This window comes from Lissotriton vulgaris, unplaced genomic scaffold, assembly GCF_964263255.1.
Source record: "Lissotriton vulgaris unplaced genomic scaffold, aLisVul1.2 SCAFFOLD_884, whole genome shotgun sequence".
Classification (NCBI taxonomy): domain Eukaryota; kingdom Metazoa; phylum Chordata; class Amphibia; order Caudata; family Salamandridae; genus Lissotriton; species Lissotriton vulgaris.
The window spans coordinates 434,360-447,697 of record NW_028247829.1 but is presented as its reverse complement, the minus strand read 5'-3'; the positions used below and the strand labels follow the sequence as shown (position 1 = coordinate 447,697).

General features: G+C 45.9%; 1 protein-coding gene across 2 annotated transcripts in view; it reads right to left on the bottom strand.

Annotated features, from left to right (window-relative positions):
• AGA (aspartylglucosaminidase) overlaps nt 1–13,338 on the bottom strand; it is a 284,566-nt gene that overhangs the window by 65,950 nt on the left and 205,278 nt on the right. For both annotated transcript variants that reach the window (XM_086949806.1, XM_086949807.1), the window contains exon 7: nt 502–609. In XM_086949806.1, coding sequence (XP_086805932.1) covers nt 502–609 — 108 coding nt within the window. The remainder of the gene's footprint in view (nt 1–501; nt 610–13,338) is intronic.

The following is a 13,338-nucleotide window of genomic DNA, read 5'->3' as shown; positions in this document are numbered from 1 at the left end:
AGGGAAACAAATCTCCAATGCAGCAATAGAAACAATTTTTCCATTAGGATAAACTTCAATATTTTGAGGAATTATGGAAGGAAATAAATAATTCTAGGGTACTGGTTACTGGTATATCCTCCCTCCTAAGATCACAACCTTGTGAACTATACTTCGAGATATGTTGCTTATTTTGGGAGTAATTACAATTATTGAGTTTTCTTATTTGGAAAGACCTGTAGTGGTGTTGTAACAATCAGTTTGTAAGATGCACAGAGCTATATTAACCTTGAAGTAAAAAAAAAAGGCTACATTTCTATCGCACCCTCGTGCAATTGTATAGGAAGTAAGATGCAAAGATTGCAGTGGCATTTAGGGATACCATCTGTAGTGAACTATAGAAGTAGAAGGTATTTACTGCAGAACGTGAAAATAAGCAAATACAAGATCAATTTTTAAAAGTGTGCAAGAAAAACAATATTTCAGAATATCCGAACATACCAACATAAGACTAAGACAAACCTGGGCAAAAACCGCATCATGACATCACCATCCCCTGTGGCTGCAGCCGCTCCAGCTGCGCTATCTGCGTAGGCTCCAGCACCAGCAATTGGAGAGTCTCCTACACGGCTGAACAAAAAAGAAATAAAACAAGCATTTACAATGCAATGGTCTCGGCATTATTAAAGGTAGAGCTATTGGCATTGCTCATGAACTTTTTTTTTTTAATCTTCAATAAATGGCATTGTCATTTGCAATGCCAATAGGTTAATCGCTCGCAAATGCATGACCTATTGCATTTACACACACACCCCCAGAGCCACACACACACACACCCAGAGCCACACACACACACACACACACACAGCTAGAGCCACACACACACCCCCAGAGCCACACACACCCAGAGCCACACACACACACACACACAGGAGAGCAAGCACGGCAAGGGGGCAGGGAAGCAAGCACAGCAAGGGGGCAGGAGCACAAGCACAGCCAGGGGGCAGGGGAGCAAGCACAGCCAGGGGGCGGGGAAGCAAGCACAGCCAGGGGGCGGGGAAGCAAGCACAGCCAGGGAGCGGGAAGCAAGCACAGCCAGGGGGCAGGGAAGCAAGGACAGCCAGGGGGCGGGAAAGCAAGCACAGCCAGGGGGCGGGGAAGCAAGCACAGCCAGGGGGCGGGGAAGCAAGCACAGCCAGGGGACGGGGAAGCAAGCACAGCCATGGGGTATGGGAGCAAGCACAGCCAGGGAGTATGGGAGCAAGCACAGACTGCTTTTGCCCGTCTCTAAAATACCCTTGTTGCTCAAAACAGCCATCCTATATTGGAAAGCTACATTGAAATACACCAAATACATACATAAAATACATACATAAACTGTTTGACTATAGCAAGTACAATGGAAAAGCCATATGTCACTGAATGTAAGATTGGAAGACCAACTGTGTATTATGTTGATGATTCCTGAAACCTATAATAATGCCATGCTCGATTGTAATGATTACATGAATAAAACCAATAAAAGTATGTTTAAAAAAGCTAGTAGCTATTTTCTTTTATGTTGTGTGCACACAAGAGCTCACAGGCCAGAGTATTGTCCTTAGTGGGCCCCCTGCAGCTTGCGGGCCGCAGCACCACGGGGCCTGTGGGGGCCTGTGTTACACCACTATGTTTAGAGGGGGCTGGGTGAGTGCTCAAAGATCTATTCATTGTTCTCACTAATCATGGTTCACATATTGAGATTAACCTAACCTTTTTTGGCGAAACCCTACCCTGCAGATATGAAATGTGCCTTTAGATATGAGTTTGTACTCAACCACTGTCAGGGATCCCAAGAAATGATAAGGAAAGAAAATACATGGCATACAAAGTAAACTTCAGCAGTTTTAAGGATTCTCTAGAGCAGAGGTACTCATAGTACGGCCCGCGGGCCGCCAGCGGCCCGGCAAGCTATCCTTGGCGGCCCGCGGACCTTGCAATCATACCTGTGCTTAAAAAAATAATGTTAGCAAACACCACCGCAGCAGCGCTTGACTAAGACGACTCCGAGACTGATAATCAGCAGCGCTTGACTAAGACGGCTCCGAGACTGATAATCACCGCTCCCCCGGCCCCCACAGAGCAGAGGCTTTGTTGTATTTCACCTCTTAGTGCCCCTGCACCTCCACTCTGACAATCACTGCTCCCCCGGCCCCCACAAAGCAGAGTGGAGATGCAGGGGCACTAAGAGGTGAAATGCGACAAAGCCTCTGCTCTGTGGGGCCGGGCGAGAGGTGATGGTCAGAGTGGAGATGCAGGGGCGCTACAACAAAGCCTCAATAACATGTAAATGGTCTTTTAAAGACCTGCTAAGTACTTTGGTGCGGCTGTCTGGGTGTGTGCGCTGAGGAAGCTGTCTCAGCCCGGGCTGAAGGCTGACACAGACAGACACACACACAGTGAGATGACAGAGGGGGGGGGAGAGTGAGGGCAGGAGGGAGAGAGAGATGGAGAGAGGGGGCAGGAGAGAGAGGGCAGGAGGGAGAGAGGGGGGCAGGAGGGAGAGAGAGGGGGGGCAGGAGGGAGAGAGAGGGGGGCAGGAGGGAGAGAGAGGGGGGCAGGAGGGAGAGAGAGGGGGGCAGGAGGGAGAGAGAGAGAGGGCAGGAAGGAGAGAGAGAGGGCAGGAGGGAGAGAGAGAGAGGGCAGGAGGGATCGAGGGCAGGAGGGAGAGAGGGCAGGAGGGAGAGAGGGATGGCGAGGGAGGGCAGGAGGAAAGGGTGGGCAGGAGGGAGAGGGCAGGCAGGAGAGAGAGGGCAGGCAGGAGAGAGAGGGCAGGATGGAGAGGGAGGGAGAGGGAGGGCAGGAGGGGGAGGGAGGGCAGGAGGGAAGGAGGGAGAGGGAGGGCAGGATGGAGAGAGGGCAGGAGAGAGGGCAGGAGGGAGAGAGAGATTGAGAGGGAGTGCAGGAGGGAGAGGGAGGCCAGGAGGGAGAGGGAGGGCAGGAGGGAGAGAGAGATTGAGGGCTCCTGCGCACCCGTTGCGAAGTAGTAGGGATCGAGGTCCCGTTTTAAATACAAAGCCCTGTAGCACCGCTGGGCGCCATGCGGGCTCCCTGGCATGTACAGCGGTTGTGGGGTCTCCGTAGTGGTGCTCTTGGGCTCTAGGCCCGTTTTTAAAAAAATTTGAAACCCGGGGTTTTGAGGCGGCGTTAGAGGCTCCTGTGCCCCCATTGAATGAATGAATAAAATATTTAATAGAGCGCACGGTGGCCGAGCGGCTTCCTGGCGCTAGGGACCTGATCAAGAACTCAGCAGAGGGGACCCAGGGAAATTTAAGAGGGGAATGCGTGAAGAAAGAGGAAAGTTTTAAGGGCTTTGCGGAAGTGAGCGTAGATGGGGATGGAGCGAATAGAAAGAGGAAGGCTATTCCAGAACTGGGGGGCAAGGACTGAGAATCGGGTTCCCCCCGATCTGGATTTGCGGAAGCGAGGGATGTGAAGAAGAGAGAGAGAGGAAGAACGAAGAGTGCAAACAGGGGCATGAGAAGAGACAAGAGTGTTAATGAACAAGGGTGCAGATCGGGAGTGAGCCAGGAATGCTAGACAGGCCAGTTTGAAGAAGGATCTGAAACGAACAGGGAGCCAGTGAAGTGATTTGAGAACCGGGGTGATATGAGAAGATTTAGGGAGGGAAAGGATGAGGCGAGCAGCTTGATTTTGAATGGCCTGTAGGCAGCGGGCTTCGTAAGCAGGTATGCCCACGTACAGGCCATTCCCATAGTCAAGGCGGGAGGTAACGAGGGCCATGACTATGGATTTGAGTGCATCGGTAGAAAAAAAGCGGGAGATTTTCCGAATTAAACGGAGGGAGAGAAAGCAGGAGGACACAACGGAGCTGATCTGACTGTGCATAGATAAGTCATGACTGACTTTGATGCCGAGAGTGCGGACATAGGAAGAGGGGACAGGGGGGGGACCAAAAGAAAGGGGCCAATGTGCGGGGGTCCAGGGGTTGGAAAGGCCACCAGTGAGAACAAGTTCCGTCTTATCTGGATTGAGCTTCAGTTGGTTAGCGCACATCCAGTCAGAAATGAAGACTAAGGTGGAACAGAACTTGGGAAGAGAATCAGGGGTAGAAGAAAGATCGAAAATGAGCTGAAGGTCATCTGCGTAGTTATACACAGAGACCCCCAGCTCAAGAAGAGAAGTGATGAGGGGGTGAATATAAAGATTGAAAAGGAGAGGAGAGAGAGAAGAGCCTTGGGGAACACCACAAGTGACAGGGCGGGGAGGTGCAGAGAAACCGGGGAGATGAACTGCCTGGGACCTATCCTGAAGGAAGGGCGCCAGCCAGGAAAAGGCCACGCCCCGAATGCCCGCTGCGTGACACGGTCGAGAAGGATGGCATGGTCAACCGTGTCAAACTAAGCGGACAAGTCGAGAAGGACCAGGGCTTGGGGGAGGTTAGTCGGCCTTCCCCTTAAGTTCGTCCAGGACTGCGAGGACCACCATCTCCGTGGAGTGGCCCGGGCGGAATCCTGCCTGGTGGGATGCGAGGAGGCCATTCTCCTCAATATAAGAGGAGAGGCAGGAAGTGACATGAGCTTCGAGGATCTTGCCGAGGTAGGGAAGAAGAGAGATGGGACGGAAATTAGAAGGAAGAGAGGGATCTAGACCAGTTTTCTTTAGAATAGGAAGGACTATAGCAGATTTAAAAGAAGAGGGGACGGATCCGAGAGCTAAAGAGGAGTTGAGGAGAGCAAGGGGAGGTGCAGAGCAGTTGGTGAAGAGGGTTTTAAGAATGCGTGCTCGCGCGCAATCCATGGGGGAGCCAGACTTGATTTTGATCAGAAGTTTTAGAAATAGTTCGGTGGAGAGAGGAGGGAAAGAGGAAAAGGAAAAGGAAGGACAGATGGAAGGACAGATGGGGCGGGGTTGGGGCACTGTAGGAATGTTGGCTTTGATCTTTACGATCTTGTCGATAAAAAAATTGTTAAGTGAGGAACAGAGGGACTGTGAGGGAACCAGGCTAGGGGTAGAGCGATCAGAGGTGGCAAGATTGTGGACCAGAGAGAAAATTTCACGGGGTTTGTTAGCCGCGAGAGCTACTCTCTCAGAGAAATAGGCGGTTTTAGCCGCCAGGATCGCTTTTTTATATTCAGCAAGGAGCGATTTGTATTTGGCGCGCAACAAGGGACAATAGTTCCGTCTCCAGTGACGTTCCGACCGCCATTGCGGCGTGGTAGGGCTCGAGGTCCCGTTTTGAAACATGAAGCCCCGCTGGGCGCCATGCATACTCCGGGGCATGTGCGGCGGTGCCCATTTTGTTTTTAAAATTGAAGGGAGCGAGGCGCCTGCCAAGACACGGGGCTCTAAGCTGAGGAGGAGGGACGGGGTCTGCATCAAGGGACAGAGCAGCTGGCACGCCGTGCGGGCGCAAAGGCTGGCGCGGGGCGCATGGTACCTTCCTCCACAGACTTCATGCTGCCAAGGCGCGAGTAGAGGGCGGCGTGCAGCTCCAGGGCTCCTGCGGTGGCGAGGGGCATCCACAGCCCGAGCCAATACCAGCCTCCACCCGGCAGAGATTCGGACAGTTGACCGCGCGCCTCTCAGAAGTTTACTCTGACTGGAAGTCACTGCACCGTAGAGAGCCGGCTGGGGCAGCAGTGCACCGTTGTCACTGTCAGCGCCCGGGCGGCCTGGAGAGCGGGTAACTCACTTGCCACGAGCAGGGTGGCAGCGGGAGCAATGTGACTTGTTTGTTTAGCGCACACGCCAAACTGAACGAGGTGCTGCCGGTGTGTGAGAGGGAAGGAAAGTGGGATTCTGGGCGGTACCTTGATATTTGCAAGGTCACACGGTGATGGCACGCACAGAAGCCAGGATTTCAGTGCCATAGTTGTGGTTTTCAAACCCTGGTTTAGCTGGTAACCTTAATACAGTCTACCCTGTTCCCATGATGCACTGGGCCAGGGACAGACTGATTTGCATATAGCCAGGTTCTGAGCTGGGATGGTGCAGTGAGATAAATAACGGTGATGGATCAAGCCCTGATCTTTGGACTGGGTAAGAGTGGTCTGCTTAATTCAGACACTCTGTTCATCACCACCCCCTTTTCTGAATAGCTAGCTCAGAGGTCACTAGAAACTTCCTCCAATAAACAAGAAGGGATTAGCTTCTGACAACCATATAACATGACAACTTTGTTCCCCAAGAATAAGAAATATATCTTCAGAGTCGCGGAAACAATAGATGGCTATTTCACTCAGTCAATCGTGCAATAGAGACGGGCGTTTTCAATAAAAAGGTTATTTATTGAGCAGTCTTCTTTCTCATGCAAGAAAAGTTAATTGCAACAATCGTAATACTTGCTATGAAGTAAAGTGCGTACAGTAAAAAGAGTATTATGAAATAATACTGTAAAAGCATGATATGGTTTCTAAGCCATAAGATACATAAAATAGATAAAATACATACAATGATAAATAATGACTAAAAGTACTCAACTGGTGCATCTAAAATACGCCTACCCCGGTGTACCTAACCTAAGTCTAGTACAAGGGAAGAAGTAAGTGAGGTGTAGCTTGAGTTAAATAGTTTCTGCCAAGAATCTATCCAAGATTTCTCTAAGGGTCTAATCAGCTCCTTACCTTGGTTATAGAATGAAGGAGGTCTTGTATCTCTCTCTCAGGACTCGATCTCCCAGTAACCCGCAAGGGTAGCAGGGAAACACTGGAGCTGGATTTCTCGGCGTGAGAAAAGACAGCGTCTCTCTCAGTGCGTCAGCTGGAGGGTCGGCTTCCTTCGGCACTCGCTACAGCAGGGCATCGGGCAAGTAGTCGATCTGCTTCAAACCACCGTGTGTTTGCTAGGGCAGATGTGGGTATATTTATACCTGGAAGGTGCCGAGTTTGACGTAAGGGTGGACATAATAACGTCACTAAGAACTCGAAGTTCTTTACACACTCCAGGAGTTCTGGGACAAATCAATACTGTAGCAGGGGGAAGTCCCGTTCTGCTGAAGGCTAGTTGTCTTCAAGAACTCGTTGTACTCTAAGAGCTTAGTAGAAGTAGCCATGCCGTATTTGGACTGCATTGGCTGTGCCTAAATATGGTTATGATTCTTATGCCTATTTAAGGATAGGAAGTTATACCTATATAAGGGCATGAATCGGGAAAATTACACTAGAGCCCTAGATACGTTACAAAACCCACTCCACGTAGAATGTCCATCTTTACTAAATACTAAGCAATTATAACATTTCTAAGCATGTGTTTACAATCCCACTCCAAAAATACATACAATGCATCTGAAATGGTTTGTACACGAAAAATGTGTATTGTACTGTACGTTTTCGAAGCAGTGGTATCATTCAAATAATGCATATCATTTTACATTTGAAATGCTTGCTGAATGATTTACGAAATTACATTTATGAAATGGCTCTTAATACAGAAGAGAAGGTCGAGACCATTTAATCACAGAGTTATATAATACTGTACATGTGCTAGAGGCTAAGTTTAAATATTGTCTCTAGGTATCAAAAAATAGCAATCTTGTTCTCTAAGAATAGTTCTACATTAAGCAGATTATCTGTGCCAAAAAAAAGGTAAATATTTTGGTATTGAGAAAAAATTAATTTTGTTGTAGTAAAAAATTGTTCTAAATTTTTAGAAGTTCTGTTTATCAAAACTGAAGGTCGAAATCAAAGTTCAGGGAACGCTGTGTGCTTGTTTCTCAAGAGTTATTCTCGTTGTTAGGAGAAAACATTAACTCAGATAGGCTGGCAAAGAATTTGTCTACCACAGTAGGTGAAAGTTGGGCCATTTCCGAAAAAGTAGAAACAGTGCATATGTGAGATGCATTACCGTCAGCGTGATCTGGATCAGTAATGTTCACAGAAAGTTGTACCTGTGTGCCGCTTTCATCTCGTACCTCACCGCCACCTAGTCGTAATGGTGAGGTCTCAACGAATGCAGTCATCAGAATTGGTAGCCGCTGGGGACAACACGTTGCATGAGCCGTTACCGAACCAAGCAAAGTATCGACATCCATAGGTACTGCTGATGGAAGTGAGAGACAGATGTCTAATACACATTCTTCTACTCAGAGCAGGCATCCTTGAACAGGTAAGATGCAATCTTGCCAGATTGGTCTGAATGATAGAAACCATGTGGTATTCAGATCTCTTAGATGAGCCAAGCCGAGGACCTGTGTTATCTTATTTCGGTACCGCATTGCCTGGATCGTTTGTTCCATGGTAATGTGGGTATCGCTGGTGACTGGACTTGCCATATCGGAGCAGAAGGAACAAAAATAGAATTCCTGCTACGAGTCCCAAAATGAGAGGCAGACCGCCGAACACAGAGTGCACGAAATTTGGAAAAATGCTCAGGACTGCTTCAAAGGGTGCTAACAGTCCCGAAAAAAGTGTCTTAAATACATGTGCGATGCCACTGGTATCTGACATGTTTAAAATTTGACCTAACATTTCTACGAAATGTACGGGGCAGTTTGTTGATAATAATGTATGTATCTCTGCTGAGGAACTTGCAGATCATACGTTTCTCTAGACGAGGTCAAAGGCACAGTTTTTTGTAAAAGAATGGCTTTCATTCTGCTTAATGCATCAATTCGAATATAAGAGATTCAATGAAGGCCAAATTATTGCCTCCTTGTCTGGCTTGCTGTTTGGATACAATACTTGCATACAAAAGTGACCCTGGATGTAACACTGACAAGATAGGCCGTTCCTGGCAACATGCCACAACAGCTGTGGTCACTTAACATAACGTAGCTGCCGTTGGAAAGCTGCCTGAAAACAGGTTCTATTTGTGTGGCTGGGGTGCCGTGCAAGTGGCAAGAAAGGTCATTAGATGAACCCTCACAGGCTCCATGTAAATTAATTTCTTGACACAGAAGTGTACCGCTTAGCGAGTTTTCACAATTTTTCCCACTAAGAAATACTTCTTTGTTATGCCCACTCCAACATCTATGTGTGAAAGGTAAATTCCAGGTCGACTTAATGTATCCTTTACCCAACCTATCATATAGGCCCATTGGTATATGCTGTAGGCAGTATTGAAACTGGAATGTCGCTATTGGTATTGTTATGGTACCATGTATTATCCATTCAATGACAGGCCTCTCGGAAACTGTTAATGGTAATCTTTCTAGTTTTTCAATGCTCAGCACCATATAGTCTGCTCCTTTTTGTGCCAAAGAGATTTGTTTATTTGTAAGGTTAAAGATAGAAAATATTGACGTTGTGTTGATTAGACGCCAAGGCATGTAGCCTGAACGCAGATTTTGTAACGTCCAGCCTAACTGTACAATAGAACGTAATTGGGACTGGCCATGTTGTAACATTAGCATATCGTGTTCTATTATATCAATAGCAGATGATACAATGCTGTCCAAAGAATAAATTCTGGAGGACAGAGTTGTTAACCCATTGTCCACTACAGACAGTGATTTTTCCAAATTATTACCATCAATTTCTCGTATTTTTTTAGCAGTTTCAATTTGCATTACTTTCCAAGCTTCATTGTAAGCAGCATATATACCGGCATATATGAAACGTTTTTGACGTTGTTTGCGAGGTCCCAATAAGAAATCCCGCAAGTCAGCACCTTCTTTAAGTAAGGTCAAGTGCTGCTTAATTTCAGGTAGTGTGGATTTCTGTAGCCATTCGAGGCATAGTTTTTCTACACTGTATGTTGTTGTTATCCCTGGATGTTGTCTCTGGGAATATCTTGGGTCTGGCCTGTTCTGTTTGAACCCCTGTGTTTTGTCCAGGAATCTATCTTGACAGTTATTAGTGTCTGAGGGCCAGATCAACCATTTTTTCCAATCAGGATTAGTTCTGTTTTGGTGTAAAATATGAGACACGTCTAACCCCTCATCTGTAGTGCTATTTCTATCAGGTATAGGCTTTGATATAGACTGGTTGTTTAAGTCTTTTATCTTGGCTAGGCCAAGACAGGTTGTTTGTTGAATGGGGTCATTCAGGAACATTATTTGTTCTGGGATCATGCAGGCTCTGAATAATGATTCTAATCCCTGTTATCTTTCCAGAATTCAAAACCAAATGTAGACAATTGTTCATAACATTTTGCAGAATATATCTGTTTTGTATTGGAGAACATATTTTTCATTCCTGTCTTATTCACATTTTTGAAATAAAACATTTCTGGATCTGTGACATTAAACCCTGAGAAGTATGGACATTTCTCATGAAATGTTTTCGAGCTGCCTTTTGGCGGTGTTGGACAATGTTCCCATTGATTATAAGCAAAAACATTTCTAAGTTTTGCAGATTTATGCAAATGGTGGTGCCCATAATGATTAAAGCAATACATTTCTTCATAATCAGATGAACCTTCTAAATAATCATGATCTGTAAATTTTGCTGACATTTCTAAATCAGACATCATATTATTAATAGTCTCAAAGTCCCAATCATAAGGGAAACTGCTCAGTGAGACAAAGTCACTTAATGAAACCTTGAACTGGTGTATATACTTCAAGAGTTCAACCGGGCCATAGATGTCGTAATCAGTAGCGACCCATGCTACACCACCAAGTATAGGAATGGCTGTGATGTTTACTGATGACGGGTCTCTTTTTCCAACATGAGATGACTTGTGAGGTTTTAGGACCAAGTTGATGTTCTGACTTGCTGTGTCCATTGTACTGTATTTTCCAACAATCATTCTTCCCAAGCTTAAAACCAAAATGAGCCAGAGCAGGAGGAAAAGTACACCTAACACAATCCACAATTCAATCCATGGTGAAATCAGATATAGTTCTCCAAGTTGATGAAAGAGTTCTGTTATTTTTCTTTGAATGTCTTGTTTGCTGGCTTTTCTTCATGTTCACTGGGATCTTCAGAAAAGTAATCGAAATTGATGAAATAGCCAGAGGCAGTTCTGTCAATTGTTGGAATTGCATCATGATTCTTATTGATCTTTGTAGTTGCTTCTTCCTTTGTCATATTAGTATAGTCAGAGGCTACATCTTTGTAGACAGGTGTTTCTTGACAAACTGTTGCAATTTGGGTTTCAAGAGGCACAAGTTCCATGGCTTTGTTGCATAGTCCTTCTTTATTCACTGCAGGTTTATCAAATGTGATTAGTCTTTCAGTTTGAACCTCTTGAATTGTAGCAAGGTTTGGTCTTCTGCTACATCTTGGGAGTCCACTGGGCCTACTACTTATTATTGGCCACATGATTGTGGTTTTACCAGGTCGATTGATACAACTGTTCTCCTTTTTACTAGAAAGGGGCGGTAGTACTACTGATCTTGTTCCGTTGATTGCTAAGACAGGTACTGCTTTTCTGTAAGAAGGCCCAAATTCCTTCTTCACCGCGATCTTTTCTCTGACTAGATCCCCAATCTTTGGAATCCAGACAGGTCTTGCTGGGACAGGTGGTTTTTCTTCAGTGGCCGTTGGCTTTAGCTTTGTGTTACTCAAACTTTTTCTTGTTTCATTTAAGTCCTGTAAAACAGCCAATAATCTTCGATATCAAAGGTTTTGAAGTCTGACTATCGAGGTCTTCGATTATCATTCTAGTACCAAACAAAAGTTCATACGGAGTGATTCCACCCAGAGAATTTCTTGGCAGATTATTAAGACTACGTTGGACACTTATTAGATGTTTGACCCACCCATCACCCGAACCTAATACCCTCGCTGTTATAGATTGCTTTATGTCACGTTTTTTTCTTTCCACTACCGCATTACCCTCCGGATGGAAGGGACTAGAGTACTGCAATGCAACGCCCAAGCTGGCCATGGCCTCCTGGTAAACCCAAGAGCTAAACGCAGGACCCTGGACAAAATGTAGAGTGCCGATTGCATATGTGCCGATAAAGACTCGCAAATCTTTTATAACAGTTCTGGCGTCAGCCGAGCGCTGGGGCCACATCCAAATGAATCTTGTGCAGGAATCCACTGCGACCATGATATATTTATAGTTACCGTCCCTTTGTAAGGGACCACAGTGGTCCAGGTAAACACACGCTAATGGTTTATCTGAGATCAGAAGGGGCGTCTGCGCAGGACGTTTCACTGTTGATACTTTAATTTTTTGGCATATTTCACAGTCTAGAACATAGTTTCTAGTCTGTTTCCTCATGCGCCGCCACCAATATCTCTTTTTTAATAAAGATACTGTGGCAGAAACACCTGCGTGTGCAGAGGCGAGTCCTTCATGCGCAGCTAAGATTAGTCCTAACCTATGTTCCATGTTTGGGATTGCCCTATCCCCCACTTCAGGGATCTGAGCAAAAGGAACATTGTTTGCATCAGTTTTATAAGAGTACTTTACTGGAAAGCCTTTCGGGAGTGACTTACCACTGTTTTTTACTGAAGCATTGACAGCTTGCATTATTTCGCGGTCTATTTTAGTTTTTGAACGAGTGATTGCTACTACGGAAGCCGTGTGGACGGCTGCCTTTGCGGCTTCATCAGCCAATGAATTCCCTGCAACGTGAACGCCATCACGTTGTTAACTCAGTGTATGGATCACGTGAGTCTTTTGTAGCTCTTTCTGTAAAAGAACTACTTGTTCTCAAAGCATTTTATGCTTTATTGTGCCACCTTTCGCATCTTTGAAACCGTTTTGAACCCAGTTCTGCAAGTATTTATTGTAAGACTGGACACAGTAATACGAATTGCACACTATTAGTGTGGGGAATTCAGGATCGGTATTCTCAAGCGCCATCTTAAAAGCCTGTAGTTCAGCTCGCTGAGCTGTACAGTCTCCGAGTGAATGAGTTTTTGTGACCATAGGTCTGAATTTACCTTCGCGCCAGCGACCTTTTACAATCGCGCGCGCAGCACTATAGGCTTGTTTACCCCCAATTGCGGGCTGTGCTGATCCGTCTGTATATATTATACAGCCGTAATGTTCAAGAGGCAGAATTTCGGTCGGCAGAGGACAGTCATACTCTTATTGGAGAAATTCTTGTGTTTTCAAGCTAGGGTTAAAAACGTATTCAACGTCTGTTGCAGCAAGAGAATTACCCATTGTATCCATTGTGGATGTAAAGCTTTATTATTTGGAATGCTCGCTCTTGTCACTGCCTCCAAGGCAGGTACAGGGGTAACAACCGATATGCGTTTTTCCTGTGCAAGGGCTCTTTTTTTTGCTATAGCAGTTTGAACCGCTGTCAGAATTTTCTCAGTTGAAGTGAATTTTATTTCAGCTTGTGTGTACAAGTGTGATGTGTAAGCTATTGGTACCGTTTCACCTTCGTTATAGGTCAGTTACGTGATTCCGCATCTTCCTGGGATGACTCGGATTACAAGGTTGCGTACGTGACTGTCTCTCCCGATTCATATATATGTGGACTAAAATCTATTCCTGTACTTTCAA